The sequence below is a fragment of the Trichosurus vulpecula genome, assembly GCF_011100635.1.
Source record: "Trichosurus vulpecula isolate mTriVul1 chromosome X unlocalized genomic scaffold, mTriVul1.pri SUPER_X_unloc_1, whole genome shotgun sequence".
Classification (NCBI taxonomy): domain Eukaryota; kingdom Metazoa; phylum Chordata; class Mammalia; order Diprotodontia; family Phalangeridae; genus Trichosurus; species Trichosurus vulpecula.
In genome coordinates this window covers 502,843-520,165 of record NW_023494377.1, presented here as the reverse complement: position 1 = coordinate 520,165, position 17,323 = coordinate 502,843, and the positions used below count along the sequence as shown (strand labels likewise).

The 17,323-nt window shown below is 40.9% G+C and overlaps 1 protein-coding gene across 1 annotated transcript in view; it reads right to left on the bottom strand.

Annotated features, from left to right (window-relative positions):
* The window catches only part of RNF128 (ring finger protein 128), a 179,675-nt gene that overhangs the window by 15,890 nt on the left and 146,462 nt on the right, over positions 1–17,323 (bottom strand). Inside the window, exon 2 of the mRNA XM_036740414.1 lies at positions 15,678–15,925. Within this exon, the coding sequence (XP_036596309.1) occupies positions 15,678–15,925 (248 nt within the window). The remainder of the gene's footprint in view (positions 1–15,677; positions 15,926–17,323) is intronic.

Here is a 17,323-nt window from a genome sequence, read left to right as displayed (position 1 = left end):
TGTTGAACCCAGTAAATTTCCAAACTAAATAAAAGACTAAAATTTACATTTTTCCTTTCCTTTTTTTGGGTGGGGGGGATTTCTTTGGTGTGGAAAGTTTCCCTCCAATGACACAGATAAGCAAGTCTATCGTCTAAGAGATGTGTCTTGAGGCACTCAGAGGCTAAGTAACTTGCCTAGAGTCACACAGTCAGTATATGTCATAGACTTGAATTCAGATCTTGCTAACTCTAAGGCCAGACACTACACCATTGTGCATCTTACTTAAATACCAATTGTAAAAGGCGTTGGGTGTTTTTTTTTAACCTTCTGGATGGAAATCTTTTAGAAACATGCTTCCGTCTTTTAAAATATGGTAGCTGTTCTTAAAATATGATAACCAAAGTCAAAATGTTTAAATATGAATGTTAAAGATTGTTTTTACATGTAATTGGGAAAAATAAAATATTAATTTAAAAAAAGAAAAAAATGGTAGTCCTAGCTAGAGGGGCATGTGGGGAAAGAGGCCCCTAACCTCTACTCAGTGGCAGCTTTCTTGACCTTCCCTAGTCACGTGGGTTAGGGTCAGGGTTAGAGTCAGGATGTGTTGGGGAACCAGTACTTTCCCTATAGATTTGGCATCATTTCAACCTTACAAAGACTTTGAAGAATTTTAGTATGTCAACATGGTAGTTCCTCAAATTTGCCACCTTAAATATGGAAGTTAGCAAATAAAACGAATTTCAGTTCCCTTGAGCTAAAGTTATTTAGCACAGAATCAGCTTTTGATACATCTCACTGGGCAGGTTTCACTCTACTAAAACACTATTTCTTTAAGGTTTTCTATGTTACATGAAACTTGACTGCCTTTTGACACAAAGACAAAGTTCAAACCCAGATGTTACTCCCTGTAATGTCTTCATACATGATTAATTGTCCATGTAACTCACTGAGCTGTAACAGAGTTAAATTTAAATGGAGCTACAAAGAAGAGACTTTAATAACCTGCTGACGTGAAATACCCCCATTTCCAAGTGAGACAAATGTGATGGCAAATATGAAACATTCCACTGTGTGCAGAACGCTATGCTTTGTGTTGGGGCAGATGCCAAAGAGACAGAAAATATGGTTCGTTTACTTAAAGAGATTAATGGGTCTTAGGGAGAAAAGACACCAACAGAGAGAGCTATGATACTAGATATTAAATGTTAAGTACATTACCGAGTTACATAATCAAGTTCTATGGGAGATCTGATGGAAGGGGAAGCCTGCCTTTCTAGGCTTATGCTTTCAGGCTCTCTACTTGCCAGCCAAACTGAACTACTTGCTACTCCTCATGTGTGATATTCTATCTCCCATCTCCATGCTTTTGCACTGGCTCTCCCCCCTGTCTGGAGTGCACTTGCTCTTCTTCCATCTCTTAGAATCTCTGGCTTCCTTCAATGCTTGACTCAAGTACTCTGGAGGACAGTGAGGCTGTCTGACTTTCCCCAGCCCTGCCTCACTTTAATCCAATTCACACACAAATCAAGACATCACCCCATGATGTCATTGGTCCTTTTTGAGAACAAAGGATCAAGAACAAACAACCACCACCACCACTACTATCTTCCTAGGATTAGGACTATCTTTATTACCCATGTTTTTGGGGCTCTCCCCTTGAAAAATCACTTTGTATATATTTCATATTTACCTTATATTCCTGTTGTTTTCTACTTACTTGAGGTCAGGGATTTGTTTTTGACTTTGCATCCCAGTAAGTAGCATAGGTCTGGGCACAGAATAGGTACTTAATTTGGGAAATGAATCAGAGAATGAATGAAAGATCATCACCAACTAGGGGGAAGGAATCAGGGCCCAAATCCACTTCCCCTTTGTTCCCAAAGCATGTACTGGAAAGCTAAGGGGAACTGACTGATAATGGCAAAAAAGGGCAGTAGGCAGTCAGAACACCTAGTTTCTGTGGCAATTTTAGCCACTAACTCATGACCTTGGACAAGTTGTTTGGGTCCTATTTCCCTTACTTGGCCAACTGTATATGATGTCTAAGGTCCCTTCATGCTCTATAATTGTATGACTCAGTGATTTCTCCCATCAGTAACTTCATTTAGAGCCAAAGTAATAGATTTCTCCTTACGTGCCCCCTCTAGTCTCATGAGCCTCTTAGATGTAGTTATGCGGCGGCAAACATCAATCTTCAGTTTAGGTATATGAAGACAAAAAAGAACATGAATTTTACCAATTACCTGAACATCTGCCTTAGCGAGTTTTAAATTGTTTTACTTAGATGCCAGGAACCCAATGATGAACTTAGTCATACAAGGTGGCATGGGACCATAGGCTAACAAATATAATTCCCATCGCTGTAAATTCCTTGAATTTTTGTTAGGTTTTCATTAGAAATCTGGAACAAGCACTGGCAATTGTAAATAGGAGAAAAATCAACACAATCCACACATGTATCCCTTTGGACTTCAATTCTCATGTGATATGCCCAAGAGATACAGGGCGGCATCAGGGTTACCAAGTTTAAATGACATTCAGGTAACCGTCTTCCTTCTTGATTTTTCCTTCCTCAAATGCCACAGAACAGAAGAGGAAAGGCACAGGAGTAACAGAAGCATTTGAAGCTGGACATCAGAAATATGTCATTTATTGGGGGGGTGCAATTCTTGCCTAGCACAAACAACAAGAATAAAAGTGTTTCTAGCTCTAACTTCACTTTCAATTACAAATATGCTACATTTCACTGGCTTTTATCTAAAAGTCTTAAGGTTTGATAGGTATAATAGCTTAAGACTGCACTAAGATTTTTGGTACATGCTATATGCAAATATATTTCAATTTTTGCATCTAATTTAAATAATGTGGAAGAAGGATAGTAGAATACAAACAGTGCTAGACCTGGCATCTAGAGAGACCTGCTTAAATCTCACATTTGACAATGAGTGACCATAGGCAAGTCATCTAACTTAAACTTAACAGCCAGCATTTCTATAGCATGTTTTATATACACTATCTCATTTGAACCTTACGACCACTCTGGGAGGATGTACCATTATCTCCATTTTACGGATGAGGAAGATGGGGCTAAGAACAGGTATGTAAATTTGCCAGGGTCATACAGCCTGTGTGTGTGTGTGTGTGTGTGTGTGTGTGTGTGTGTGTGTGTGTGCTCTCGCGAGCGCACAAGCGCTTGGAACTCCTGACTGCAATCCAGTGCTCTATCTACTTCACCACAAAAGGGTATGATAGTATCAGCAGAACCTATTTCATAACGTTCTCAAATGAGAAAATGAATATTAAGCCACTCTGTAAACTTTTTAAAAGCACTATGCACGTACAGGTTGGCTAATAATTTTAGAGGGTCTCATGTTATTTTTGTGGAAATGATGGGGCTTTAAATGTGGGCTAGGTGAACTTAAAATCAGTTGAGTAGTTGGACCTGAAGGATAGTCATTAATAACTTGGTGTCCAATTGGAAAGAGGTCTTTAGTAAAGGTAAAGGGACCCAAGGATCTGTGCTTAGTCTTGGGCTATTCTCTATTTTTATCAGTGACTGAGATGAAGGCACACTCATTAATGGATCAGCAAGCATTTTTTAAAAGACTTTCCAGGTGTTAAGCCCAAACAATGCAAAGCTAGGAGGGATAGCTGATAAGTTAGAGGAATAATAAAAAAAAATCTCCAAAGGCTAGTAATTTGGTCATTAAATGATGGCCAAAGGCCAAAAATCCAGCCTCTTGCCTGTTTTTGCACAGCCCACAAGCTAAGAATGATTTTTGCCATTTTTAGATACCATAAAATCTTATTTAAAAATATTTTTAAAATTATTCTTAGCTTGCCAGCCCCCTGGGCTAGAGTGTTGGGCCAAAGTGAACAAGATGAACTTCAGTAACGATTCAATAGGAAGATTATGCTTGAGTGCAAAAAAATTGACTTCCTAAATTGTACCAGTATAAGATGTGGGTGGCATGGCTACACAACAAACAGTTCAACAGAAAAGATAAGGTCAAGGAGTCGAGACAGTGATACAGTCCCTGGCACACAGTAATAAAGAATAATAAATGCATGTTGGTCCAGTGATCACTGTGATGTCTCCAGGATTTCATTGATGTGGCAGAGATCACAATCCATCAATACTTTCTCATCCCAGACAACTCTCTCTCACCCTGTCTTCCCGCAAATCCTCCACAGGTGATCCACTTGACATGCTGGGGTCCTTTGTCAAAATTTCAACCTGAGGTAGATACCAATCGAGCACTGCGGGCTTTCCATTGGTTATTCCTTGCTCTCACATGACCAGGTCACCTGTTCTTTCAGTTGTACCTTGTTCTCTTAATATCTTATCACCACTTCTCATACACCAGGGGTGGGGAACCTGCGGCCTCGAGGTCATGTGTGACCGTCTAGGTCCTCAAGTGTGGCTCTTGCCTGAATATGAGTTTACAGAACAAATCCCAAATAAAAGGACTTGTTCTGTGAAGTTTGGATTCAGTCAAAGGGCTGCACTTGAGGACCTTGAGGCTGCAGATTCCCCATTGCTGTCCTACAGAGCTGCTAGGAAAATGCTGCAGCCTAATCATGTCCTCCATGTCCACTGCCTTTCAGGTGACCTGCAATATTTGCTTCTTTGGAGACTCTTTTGGAGAACGAAATAGGACTTTTCTGAAGGCTCTTCTCCAACAAGGTATCTCTCTTCCCACCATGCATTACGACAGAGCCACAGGGATAATTTTATTTGACTCTCCTCCAAGCAGAAGTGTCAAGTAAATCATGAAATAAGACTTACCCCAAAAGGGCTTACCACTATCATGGAAGATGTCCAGCACAGAGTCAGAACGGAAGAGGGACTCCCTACAGATGATAAGGTCCTTAGATGTTGTTTGTGGGTGGCATTGTGCTGATTACATCAAGCCTTAGAATACTTCAGAGCCTTATGGAGATCTATAATAGCTCGTAGAAGTTTAGCCTAACTATCCACACAGGAGAAACCAAGTGGATAAAGAATGCCTATTGTTCAGACTATGATATACAGTTGGCTGGATAAGTCATAGAGCTCACCAGAATGGAAAAGGGAGAAAAAAGACTGGATTATATTTGAGAACCTGCATGGTGCTTTTACTGAGCCCAACCTTCTCCTTGAAACAAAGGCTATCATCCTAATACCAATATTCTTCCACTAGAGTCAATTCTATGTAGTGCATGAATTGGACATTAAGTCAAAAAGACCTAGGTTCAAACCTCATCTCTGACACTACCTGTTTAACCCTAGGCAAGTCATTTGCTTTTTAGTGAGAAGAAACAAAAATTAAAAAATAAAAACATATGCATCTCAAGTAACTCTCTAGGATTTAGCAGAAAAAAATCACTGATATATTGTTTCCACACTGGGAGGTTTCCATGCTAGTGATATTACAGATCCTTCACAAGGAAATCCTTGTGTACTGATCCAATGAAAACTTAGGAGAGTTGTCTTCAAGTATTTGGAAGGCAGTTACATGGAGAGGGGTTTAGATTTGCTCTGCTTGGCCCTGGAGGGCAGAACTAAGAGAAGAGATAGCAAAAAAGTAGACAAAGGCCTGACGTCAGCAGGTTTGGGGCCAGTGATCTCATCAGCCCTGATGCAGCTCAGCAATTCTCCAGTAACTCAGAGTTGCTTGAGACATCAAAGAGATCAAACACTAGTTCAAGATCAAAGTGTGTGTGTGTGTGTGTGTGTGTGTGTGTGTATGAGTGAGAGAGAGAGAGAGAGAGAGAGAGAGAGAAAGGTGTGTTTGGGGACAGTGTGGGTGTGAGAGGGGTGGGGGTAGGGTGGGGAGGGAGGGTCTGGCTTCCAAAGTAGTGAATTCCTTCTCTCTGGAGGTCTTTAGGAAAAGCTTGGATGAAAGCTCATCAGGTACATGGTAGAAAGTACATGGTGTCCACATTTTTGATTCACCAAGACAGCTTCTGATTTCCTTTGCAACTGAGATTCCATGAAATAGTATGCCTTAGAGCCAAGGAATGGGGTACAGGCTCTGGGAACCCCCTAGAACTCTCCTAGAATCTTCCCACTTGATCTGGCCTTTGCCTGAGGCCATAAGCTAGGCCCAAATCTCTGTTACCTCCAGATTGCCTCTGGCTACTTCCCACCCCAGATCACATCAAAATCCATTCACTTGGTTCCTAGAGTCAGACCGCCAGTCACCCCAGTCCCATCAAGATCCTCCTTAGACTCCTCCTCAAGACTCTCCCTAAACCCCTCCTCTAGTCACCCCAGACTACTTGACCACCCCTCGATCCCTCCCACAGTCTTTTCTGTATATAAGATCCATCTTGCCTCCACGAAGGGGTTCAGATTCAATCTGGCTGGTTTGTCAATCCAAGTGTCACAAAGGCTCAGATTCCTTAAGAGCCTACCCAATATGGTGAATCTTTAATACACTTTGTTTTTTTCTTTGGCTGTAAGAAGGCTTGGGTCGAATTCATTCGGGTAGGACCTGGCGTGTTGGTATTTTGGGATCCCGAGCACCTCCAAAACCTCAACGTTACCACTTCAAAGATAAATTATCAGAGCTGATCCCATCCCTTTTTTCCCCCACTATAGCCTTCTTTGTAAAGAGGGGAGGGAAGCAAAGAAAGGAACTTTTGGATTGTCTCTTTGAATTCAGACCAGGTATTAAGCGAATCTTGTTAGTATCATTTTTAATTCTTTGTATATCAAGTTGTTCTTAACACATGAGGGAAGGAGATCTGAAAATTCAATCCTGCTCAGTAACAAGCATCTACTATAATTTGTTCCAATTCCTGTCAAAACACTCCCTTCTACTATACCAGTTAAAGGTAATTTTTTATACCACTTGTCAATACTAATATTAAAAGTGCTTTCTCTCTCCACCAGAAATGTAGAAATAAAGCTCATGGACTCCTGAACCTTGGTCACACTCTTAATAAAATTATCTGGGAAATATCACAGAATTTTAGAGTTGGAGAGGACCTTAGAGATGATAAGGCTGAACTTCCTGATTTTCTGTAGGCACTGAGAAAAATCACTGAAGTGATTTTCTTAAAGTCCCACAGTGATAGAGCTGGGATACTGCCACGCCAAGGCTGAATGGGTTAGAGGTCCTTTGAGGCTGGACTTTTGAGGCTGACTGTCCCACTGTGCCCTCACCTTCTAGAAATCACACACTGAGGGCTCCCTGGGCCGTGTGCAAGGCAGCATGAACTTCTGCCAACTTGGCTGCCCAACTAAACAGCCGGAACTTGGTTGAATTGAATGTGCAAAGGTAAAAATGTAAACAAGGAAAACATGCCTAACAACATGCAAGAGGGAGGAGACAGATTAAACTACCTGTTTGCTCATTATGTACATTTCCCAACCAGCTGGAGTTTTGCCTTTAGAGGGCGTCTGATTTCGGTTTCAGGGAATTGTGCCACCTTTCCCCCTTAGACAAGCTTGGGGGAAAATAACAGGGAAGGTTTTTGAATTTTCGTTTCTTCTCATTAAAAAACAAATGTCATTCAGCATTTTTATGGGGGAGGCATCAGGAAATCAATTCCCACTGGAGAAAAATGAAGGCCAGGTAGCATAAGTACTATTGGAAGGGGAATATTGAAAGTTGTTACTAATGTCTAAGTACCTTCAACACTTCTCAAGACTTCCAGGTACTAGGCTTTGAAAGCAGCTATTTATGTAAGTTACATTCAATTTACTCACCGGCCTTATCTATTTGGTTAGGCAGATTGTCCCAGGGCCTCTAGTTCAGAACTGTTAAAGTAGGTTAAGTACGCATTACCGGAAAGTTATGAAACTGTGTTTCTTTTAAAACAATTCTATGACTCCATAACAGATTTTTTAAAAAATTCTGACAGAATTTTCACTAATTTCAGTGGATACACTTTAATATAAACTAGTGATGTCTGGAATGGGTACATTAATGCTCTTTCTTAGGGACACCTTTGAAGCCTACCCACCAGAGTTTAGAGCTTCATGACTCTATTTCCTAAAGCTTCTTAGTAATTTCCTTTTGCTCCCTGATGCAACATATCTCTGGGTAGCCCCCAAACAGAAGTCTCCCCTAGTGATTTTGCTGTCCTTTAGGGGTAATTTTTTGCTGCTACTGCTAATAGATCAGGGGGTATCTGCATCTTGGTGTCCAGTGTAACAGACCACAATTGGTTCATTCATTTGTACAAACTGTTTACCATAATGTGGGAGAGACTAGGTAAAATCTTTACAAATGTAGCACCTAGAACTACTCCCTATAACTCACAGAGTGGGTACTCCAGGGAATAGCTACCATAGATTCAGAATACTCTCTGAGTAGGCAGTACCTAAAAAAACTATAGCGAAGGACTCAGATATATTTACCTCTAATAGTTGGCCAGAGGGTACAATGAGTGCAAAGCAAGGGCACTAAATGAAAAGACACAGGGAGAAAAGTAGTAACAAAATATTTCCCCCATAAACCTGGGGTACACTTTCATACAAATACAGCACCATTGGGAAGAGAGGACCCATAGGTGGAATACATATGGAAAGGCACCCACATTGGGAACACACGTGGCCAAGGCCCGCGTGTGGAGGGGCAACCTGTGACGCTGACAATGCAGCACCATGATATCATTGCATGGCTCTGTTGGATGGGTCTCATTATCTCCACTGGATGGCACCTGGCAGGACAGGTCTCCTTGGGACCCTACTTGCTACACACTGCTAAAGCCTCCCCTTAGGAGGAGTTTTCCTATGTTGTTCCCTCAGAGTCTTGCTTCTGAGGTCCCTTCCGGCCAAATAGGACATTCTCAAACCCAGGTGCCAAGCTCTTTAGAACAAAATATCAGCCACTCCCAGTAAGCTAATATCATCCTCAGGCTTAGTCTTTTCCTTGTAGTCTTTTTCTGGTCCAAGGTCTTGGGTCTCTCTGTCAGAATCTTCATTCTAGCTTGTGGTGAGCATTCCATATACATCTCAATTTTTATCTCTGAGGGAGACTATAAGCCAGGTAATGGTTTTGCCCAATAGGTACCAAACAGTTGCAGAATTTCTGGCTCTCCAGTTTTCAAACTCTAAGTTTCTCCTCTCTTCTTGTGTGATGAATAGATGGAATAAAGACACAGTGGCAAGTGAAGACAAGGGCATTGTCTTCTACCTGCCAAGTCAAGTGTTCCTGGTCCTTTCCAATACAGAGACAGCCAGGCAGAAGCCTCAGGCAGCTTTCAGTTAAGGCTTCTCATAAAGATTTGGTAAACTATAGATGTATGGTATAGATATTTAAGGGTGATTTATGGTTTCATTTTCCAGTTTAATCAAGAGCTCTTTCTTGTATTGGTCTTGACCTTTCGGTGGCATCCCATGGATTTTGTTGCCCCCAACATGCCTGTATTTCACTTCTCAGAAGGAAGTAATTTTCCTTTGCTATTTCTCTAGTTCATTGGTTCTCAAACTTTTTTCTTTCTTTTTTTTTGGTCAGTGTTACTCTTTACTTTGAGGACTAGAGGAACACTATGGGAGAGTCAGGAAGCTGAAGCAAAAGCGTATGATTGCCCATCTAAGTTCTATACAATTTGAGGCGCACTTGACCTCTGAGGACCCACTGCTCTAGTCTATCAACTTTATCAAATCTGTCTAGCCTGGTTTCTTTTCTTGTTTCCAACTATTCAGGACAAGCAATATTGTCTGTGAGCCCAGCACTGGCCCTCACAAATCTGAACAGGGTAAGTGCTAAAGAGATAGCCTTCTTTAAACAGAGCACAAATTATAATGCTAATAAACATAGCTAAAAAAGAATATCTAAATATAAAGTCTATAGGTCTCTGCCTTTTATAATAATATTCAGCCTACAGTGGAAAGGAATCAGGGTGAAAAATTCTATGGGGTAAAACCCCCAAAATGCCAAACAAAAAAAAACCCAACTAAGAAGGGTAGAATGAGTGGAGGCGAGTGGCTACATTATCTTTTTCATGGCATGAAAAAGGACTCTGAAAAAAGTAGAGACTTTAATCAATGGTCTACTTTCATCTTCACAACAAACCTGGTAAGAGAGGCAGGGTGGGCATTATCTCTATTTTTCCAGATGAGGCACCAGGGACAGAGGAGAATGACTCAGTTAAGGTCATTCTTATGGAGCTGAGGCCAAGACCCAGGTGCCCTGACTCCCAACACCCAAACTGTCTTAGCACACAGTAGGTACTTAAGAAATGCCACAGAAAATTATACATTATCATTATGGTTTAAATGTCATGTCACAAAAAGCCCCTGCTTATGCTACATAAAGTTGGATAAAGGAAGCTTTTTAAAGCTTGTAGCTTTTAAGTTACTTATTACAGCTGTCACCTAGTTTTATAGAGCTCTAATCCAACTTCTTCAATGAAAAATATAATTTGGAAAACCTTCCTTATTAGTTCTCACTCTTGTCAAGTAGAGAAACAAAGGTCCTCTATCTCTCTCAATCTCTCCCCCCCATCATATTCTCTCTCTCTCTCTCTCTCTCTCTCTCTCTCCATATATACATATAGATATAAATTTATATCACAAAATGTTCATAGAAGTATTCTTTGTGGTAGCAAAAAAAACTGGAAGCAAAATAGTGCCCCTCAACTGGCAAATGGCTGAACCAATTGTGAAATATGAACATAACAGAATATTATTGTGTCAGAAGAAATGAATGAGAGTGTGTGTGTGTGTGTGTGTGTGTGTGTGTGTATTTTGGACAGACACTGTAAATGGGTACTGAGCTGGCCCCAGAAGTGAATAGGAGGAGAGAGGGCTCGATTGTCTTTGGGAAATTTCAAGATTCTTTAAATGACCCCAAATGATGCCATTTAACAAATGAATTACAGAGCTTCAGAGCCGGAAGGGATTTCAACAGGCATCTAATCAAAGGGTGCATCTGAACAACTTTTACCTACTGCTTATAGTTCTGCCCTTTGGGGCCCAAGTAGAACAAAACTGATTCTTCTTCCATATAACAGCTCTTCTGATAATTGAAGGCAGCTAATATGTCCCCCAAGCCTTCTCTTCTCTGGCCTAAACATCTCTGATTCCTTTAACCATACTCACGTGGCATAGATTGGAGGCCTTCTTCTGGATACTCTAACCAATAAAGATGTTTTCTCCTTTAAAACAAAGATCATTTAAGACCCGAGTGACAGAATATTAGTGCTAGAATGGAACTTGGAGATCATCTCATCCAAAGGGTCTTAAACTGGGGTCCATACATCCCAAAGGGACAGAATTCAAGATATAAACTGCGAACTTTGATTGGGGGAGGGGGGAATGGCATCTTTGCTTTCACTATTTCTAACAGAAAGTCAGAATTTCTTTCAATTATGAATGTAGGCAACAAGGCATGATTCCAAAAAGGGACCCATACGCTTCGCTAGCCCACAAAAAGGGACCCCCTCTTTTCCAGATGAGGAAACTGAGGCCCAGCATAGAGAGGTGACAAGGCCCCACAGGCATTGGCTAGCAGAGCTAGCATCTGACCCCAAATCTTAACTTCAAATTCAGAATTCATTCCCCTATGCCATGAGTTCCTGCTTACCAATGTTTTTTTGTTCTGTAAATCCTTTTCAAAAACAACCAAAAAACGTATTGCGAACCCCTGGAGAAATTTAATATACTACACATAATATTCTGCAATTATTTACTACTTAAGGAGCCATTTAAGAATTTTTAGCGCAAACCTTTTGGACCACCATTGTGAACCCCTACAGGTTCCTGAGCTACTAAATAGGAGCCACCGCCGTAAGTGGTCTTTCAAGAGCTTTGAAATAATGTAGGGAAGAAAACGGTTTCGAATATTAGCCAAACACCTGATGTTACCTTTAGGGGGTTAAACAAGGGCTGCTGGCTTCCATGATTTGACTAGAGAAAATAAAGTTTGCCTGTATCAACTTGAAGATTTTATGTACTCGGCTTCAAAGATAAAGAGACATTGGTCTTTGCCACAGCTAAATTGGTAGTGTCAGGGAACTGGTTCTGTCACAGAGGGAATGACACGGCCTAGAAACTCATCGGAGACAAAGATTCTCAACCTTTGTATGTTGTGGATCCCCCTTCCCTTTTGGCAATCTGGAGAAGCCTGGGGAACCCTTCTCAGAATTGGGTTTTTTAATTCATAAAATAAAATACAGAGGGTTACAAAGGAAACTAGCTATATTGAAAGACAATTCTCAAAGTATTTTTAAAAAACAAGTCACTTGACACACTTCCTAGCTGTGTGACCTTGGGAAAGTCACTTAACCCCAATTGCCTTGCCTTCCCCCCTCCAAAACAGCAACGACAAAAAAAAACAAGTCCGTGGATCCCTAGGTTAGGGTTAGATCTAAGGGGTCACAAGCATAGTAGCATTTAAGAGGGAAGGACTCCCCTATCTTCTCACTATTATTATAACCAATTACCTGTCACTGATTTTTTTATTTGGGTGGAAATTCAAAGCTCCAATGCTATGTGTATGCCCAAGAGTTCACATCTATCAGTAAAGGAGTATACTGTGTCTGTTCTAACACTTGTGCTAACAATTTTCCCAGAGAACAAGAGAGTAAATACTCAGGATCCCTCTTCTCGGCTTAAACACACATCATTTAGAGGTGCTAACAGCCCATGAAATATTAAGCCACCATTTAACAAAATCATTAAATTGAGAAGTCCCAAATAAGCACCATCTACATCTATGTTAATGGCTGATGGACATCGGCCAGGAGATGGATGCTCAGCCATAATGAAGACCCTTTCTTATTTATTTCTGTCTTGGCATAGGGCTTTTCTTCTATTACTTCCGGGCCCAATATATACCCACTGCTTCTCTGGTACTATTTCACACACATCCAATTAGGCTCTTAGGAATGTGGATGGTGGTCAGTGATGATAGTGGTCAAACAAGCCACAAACTGGAAACTTTTATAGTATCAGTTTCTTCATTCACAAAACAGGGCCATGACTACTTTTGCTGATATTGTAACAAAAATGAAAAAAGCAACAACAAAAACCACAGTTCTAAGGCACCACCTTAGGGGTACCCCAATACCTCACAAGCATCAATAACCCTTGGCAAAGTCAGATCAATTTATTAATTAGCCAGCTCTTGTCTTTGCATAATTCAATAGACCTGTTATCATACTGATGTGGGTCCTCCAACCAGTCAATAAGCATTTCTTCAGTGACTACTGTGTGCCAAGCCCTGAGCTAGGTCATGGGGATACAGAGACAAAAAATAAATAGTCTCTGTCTTCAAGGAACTTATATTCCTAAGGAGAGGGCATGTATATACATAACTATATACAAAATAGAAATATGAAGTAATTTTAGTTGGGATGGGGAACTGGGAGAGGGAAATCAGGAAAGGCTTCATTTAGGGGTTTCTGATTGATCTGTGCTTTGAAGGAAATTAGGGATTCTAAGAGGTAGAAGTGAGAAGACAACACATTCCATGCCTGGGGGCCAGACTGTACAAAGATAAGGAAGTGGGAATTGGAACACGTGAGGAACAAACAGCAAAGTAGCCAATTTGGCTGACCCAGAGAGAGTGTGAAAGGGAGTGATACACAATGAGTCTAGAAAGGTAAGTTGGAACCAGACTGTAAAGGGCTTTAAATGCTAAGCAGAGAAATAAATTGATTTTTGATCTTAGAGCAAGCAGGGAGCCAGCGGAGGTTATTGAGCATGGGAGTGACCTGGTCAGACTTGAGCTTCAGAAATATTACTTTAGCAGCTGTGTGGAAGATGGACACTTGAGGGGACTGGAGGGGACACTTGAGATAGGAACCAATTAGGAAGGAGGCTGGTTACAATGATCTCGGTGGGAAGGGATAAGGGCCTGAACTGGCTGTATGAGTTGAATGAAGGGGATGGAAGTAAGAGATGGAGTAGAAGTAGTTTCAACAAGAAACTGTTGGGAATTAATTGCATGGATATGTGGGCTGAAGGAGAACAAGAGCTGGGGTGGGGAGGACAAGCAGGAAATGGCTCCTATTTTGTCAGCAAAGTATGAGTGGAGGTCCTCTGGCTGAGTGGGTAGAGAAAGGGCTGCTGTGGCAGGTTTGAGGAGAGAAGAGAAGGTTTTTGAAACATCTGTTACGGGAAATTTGATTGAGAATTAATTAATTAGGAAGGAGAAAAAGGATTGTTTTGCTGCAGTGAGGGCCCAATTAAGATCTGCTCATTTGGAGTGGACCCCGTCACCAAGGCTACGTGACTTGTTCCATTAACACTAGACAACACTTTAATAGAAGCAGAGGCAGATGGTGGGCATAGTCCAGGGTTTGGGTTTGGCAAATTCTGTAGGGACAAGGAAGAAAGGGATTGAAGAAGAGCAGCCAGTAGCATGCTAAAATGGTGAATGATAGGGTCAAAACAGAACTCTTTTTGCTACTAGAACAAGTGTTGCTCATGGACATTTTGGCACATTTGGGGCCTCTTTGTTTTTGACCTCCTTGAGGTTTATGCTCAGTAGTGGGACTGCTGGGTCACAGGTTATTGACTTTCCTCACCCAATTCCAAAAGGTTGTCCCCGCTATTGGCCTTGTTCAAAGCTCTGGTGTATCTCATTACCATGCCCGACTTCCCACCGCCCTCCTAGCACCAACTATTTCTGTCTGTTACCATCTTGGCCAAAAATGATTCTATCTTCTTGGAACGATAACTGTACAGCATGACACTTTACAAAATAGAATTGAAAAGGTGTCCCCCAAATGATTTCTATTTGTCTTTGGAATGCAGAGTCACACAATCAGTCAGGAGTCCTTGCTCTAACAGTCACATTTCCACCCACACTCCAGTATAGCTTGGGACCTGAGAGGGTGGCAAGGGGAATAAATGTGAAATGAGAAAGACTCACAATGTTTTGAATAATTTGCAAATCAATAATCCACCCACATATCCCCCCCCAAGCGTTTTTTTTAACCAGAACTGTGATTTCATTAGGCAGCAGCCAATGAGAGAAAATTCCCTCAACCACAGCAGGTGCGCCATAACTTATCGCTTTAGGAGAGTTGCCTGGGGCACAGAGATGTTAGGTGACTTGCCCGTGGTCACACAGTAATTATAACTATTATTACCTCAATTTTAGGGATGGGGAAAGTAGACCTCTTGGAGGTTAAGTTACTTACCAATCGCCACCCAGTTAATAAGTGTCTGACACAGGACTTTATTAAGCATGGGTCTGCCTGACTCTTGGCATAGTGAATAGAGAGCCCACTTCTCTATTCACTGTGCTGTGGTGGAAAGAGTACTAACTACACTCCCTAAATGTGGTCTTAGAAGATTTGGTCAAGGATTAATTTCCTTGACTACTTAAGAAGATTTCAGAAGAGAATGGAAATTGACATGCTTAAAGGTACTACTACTGGACATAAAATAGGAGAGGTTAGCAGATAGAGCTCTGAACTTAGAGACAGGAGACCTGGGTTCAAATCCTACCTCGGACCCTTTGTAGCTATATGATGCCGGGGAGTTACTACAGTTGGGGAAAGCCTGGCTTCCTCATCTGTAAAGTGGGAATCATAATACTTACACCACTATATCACAGGGTTGTCTTGTGAAATTTAGGAGGCCATGGGAATGCATGGTGTTGGCATTATCCAACCCTGAGATCACTTTATGTACCACCAAGGCATACAACAGAGACCACAAGTACATTGAGATGGGCAACATTCAAACTACTGGTAAACAGCCCAACGGAATAAAAAAGACTCAGCAAAGGACCATTACAAACCTGTTTCCGGTTTTGAGCCCTGGCATTCCTGAGTCTTCGAGCCGAATAGAAGATAAAGTAGCCCACGGTTGCAGCCGTCACGATGAAGAAGGACACAGAGACAAAGAAGATCGAATAATGATTCATCCAGGGGCCGTGTTTTTTCCCTACTTCGATGACCATGGTTACCTGTATGCCTCTTTGAATAGACTGCAATATTTTGGTGCCTTTCAGATTGCCAATCATGATTGAGACAATGTCTCCTGCACCTGTAAAAGGAAGAAAAACAGGACAGTTTAGCTTGATAAGATGTTCACATGGAAATCTGGGTGTACGGGACCCCTTTCCAAGAAGAAAACAAAGCATCTTGACAATGTTAAGATTGCAGAAAAGGAAGTTAATACGGCATGTCCCAAAAGTCTTAGGGCAGGGTTCAGCTTGAATGGCTTAACCCTGCCCTAAGCCTTTGTCTACTAAGGACTTTTTGCTATTACATAGACTTCAAGCTATTAAAGCTTAACCCAGCACTAAAACTTTTGGGACACCCTGTACTCATATGGTGTGTGACCAGCCATACCCCTAGCAAGCTACGGCAAGATGGTCAGTCTTTTTAGGGCACAAGGAAACAACACAGGTTATCAGAGTGGACAGAACAGGCTGTTTTACCTTATGCACTCACATCTGGACTACAAACCACTAAGTGGAGCATTCATTAAACTACACAGAGCTGAAGAGCACTGGAGAGAGTCTGAACTGAGACCCGAGATATAACAGAGATGCTCAAATGTCCTATTTGGAGTTGAATCCCATTAGGCTTTTTTGCCTTATAGGATATATAAAGCTTGATTGAGGACAAATGAAAATTGCATACTGCCTTGATGGTATAAACCAATCCATTATGGGATAGAATTTCACATTCTACTAATGCCCCATTCAAAGACCTAGGAACTTCAGGGCTGGAAAATAGCAGAAACAGTATTTCTTATGTTGTAACTAAGCATATATTTAGTAGCATATATAAGCATCCGCATATGCTTATATATAGATACAAGTCTAAGTTATTTATAATATTTATATTTATAGACATATTATTTATTAAATAATATATATAATATATAATAAAATATATATTTATAATATATAAGTCTAAGTTATTTAAAGCCGTATGTAGCTTATAGTATATAAGGCTGCTGTATGAACTTACAATGTAAATACATCAAGTTTTACAAATCCAAATTATTCACAAGAAGAAAAAAATGCCCCTAAGTCCAAAAGGAGTAAATCTATGCTTATTTTCAAGATGGGCCAATTTTCGTGCCTCTCTAAATATTCTCCAAAGGTAGCAGTCAATCTAAAGAGTCATTATTCTGTGATATGGTCAAAGGTTATAAATAGGTCATATTCAAAGGAAGAAATCTAAGCTATTAACAACCATATGAAAAATGCTTCCAATCAGTAAGAATTAAAGAAATACAAATAAAGACAACGCTAAGTTTCCACCTTACTCACACCCTTTGGATGGCAAAGATGATGAATAAAATTACGAAAACAGGCACACTAATGCACTGTTGATGGGACTGCGAATTGGTCCAGCCATTGTAGAAAGCAATTTGGAACTATAACTAAGAAGTCAGTAAGCTGTGCATAGTCACTTTGTTTCAGCTCTG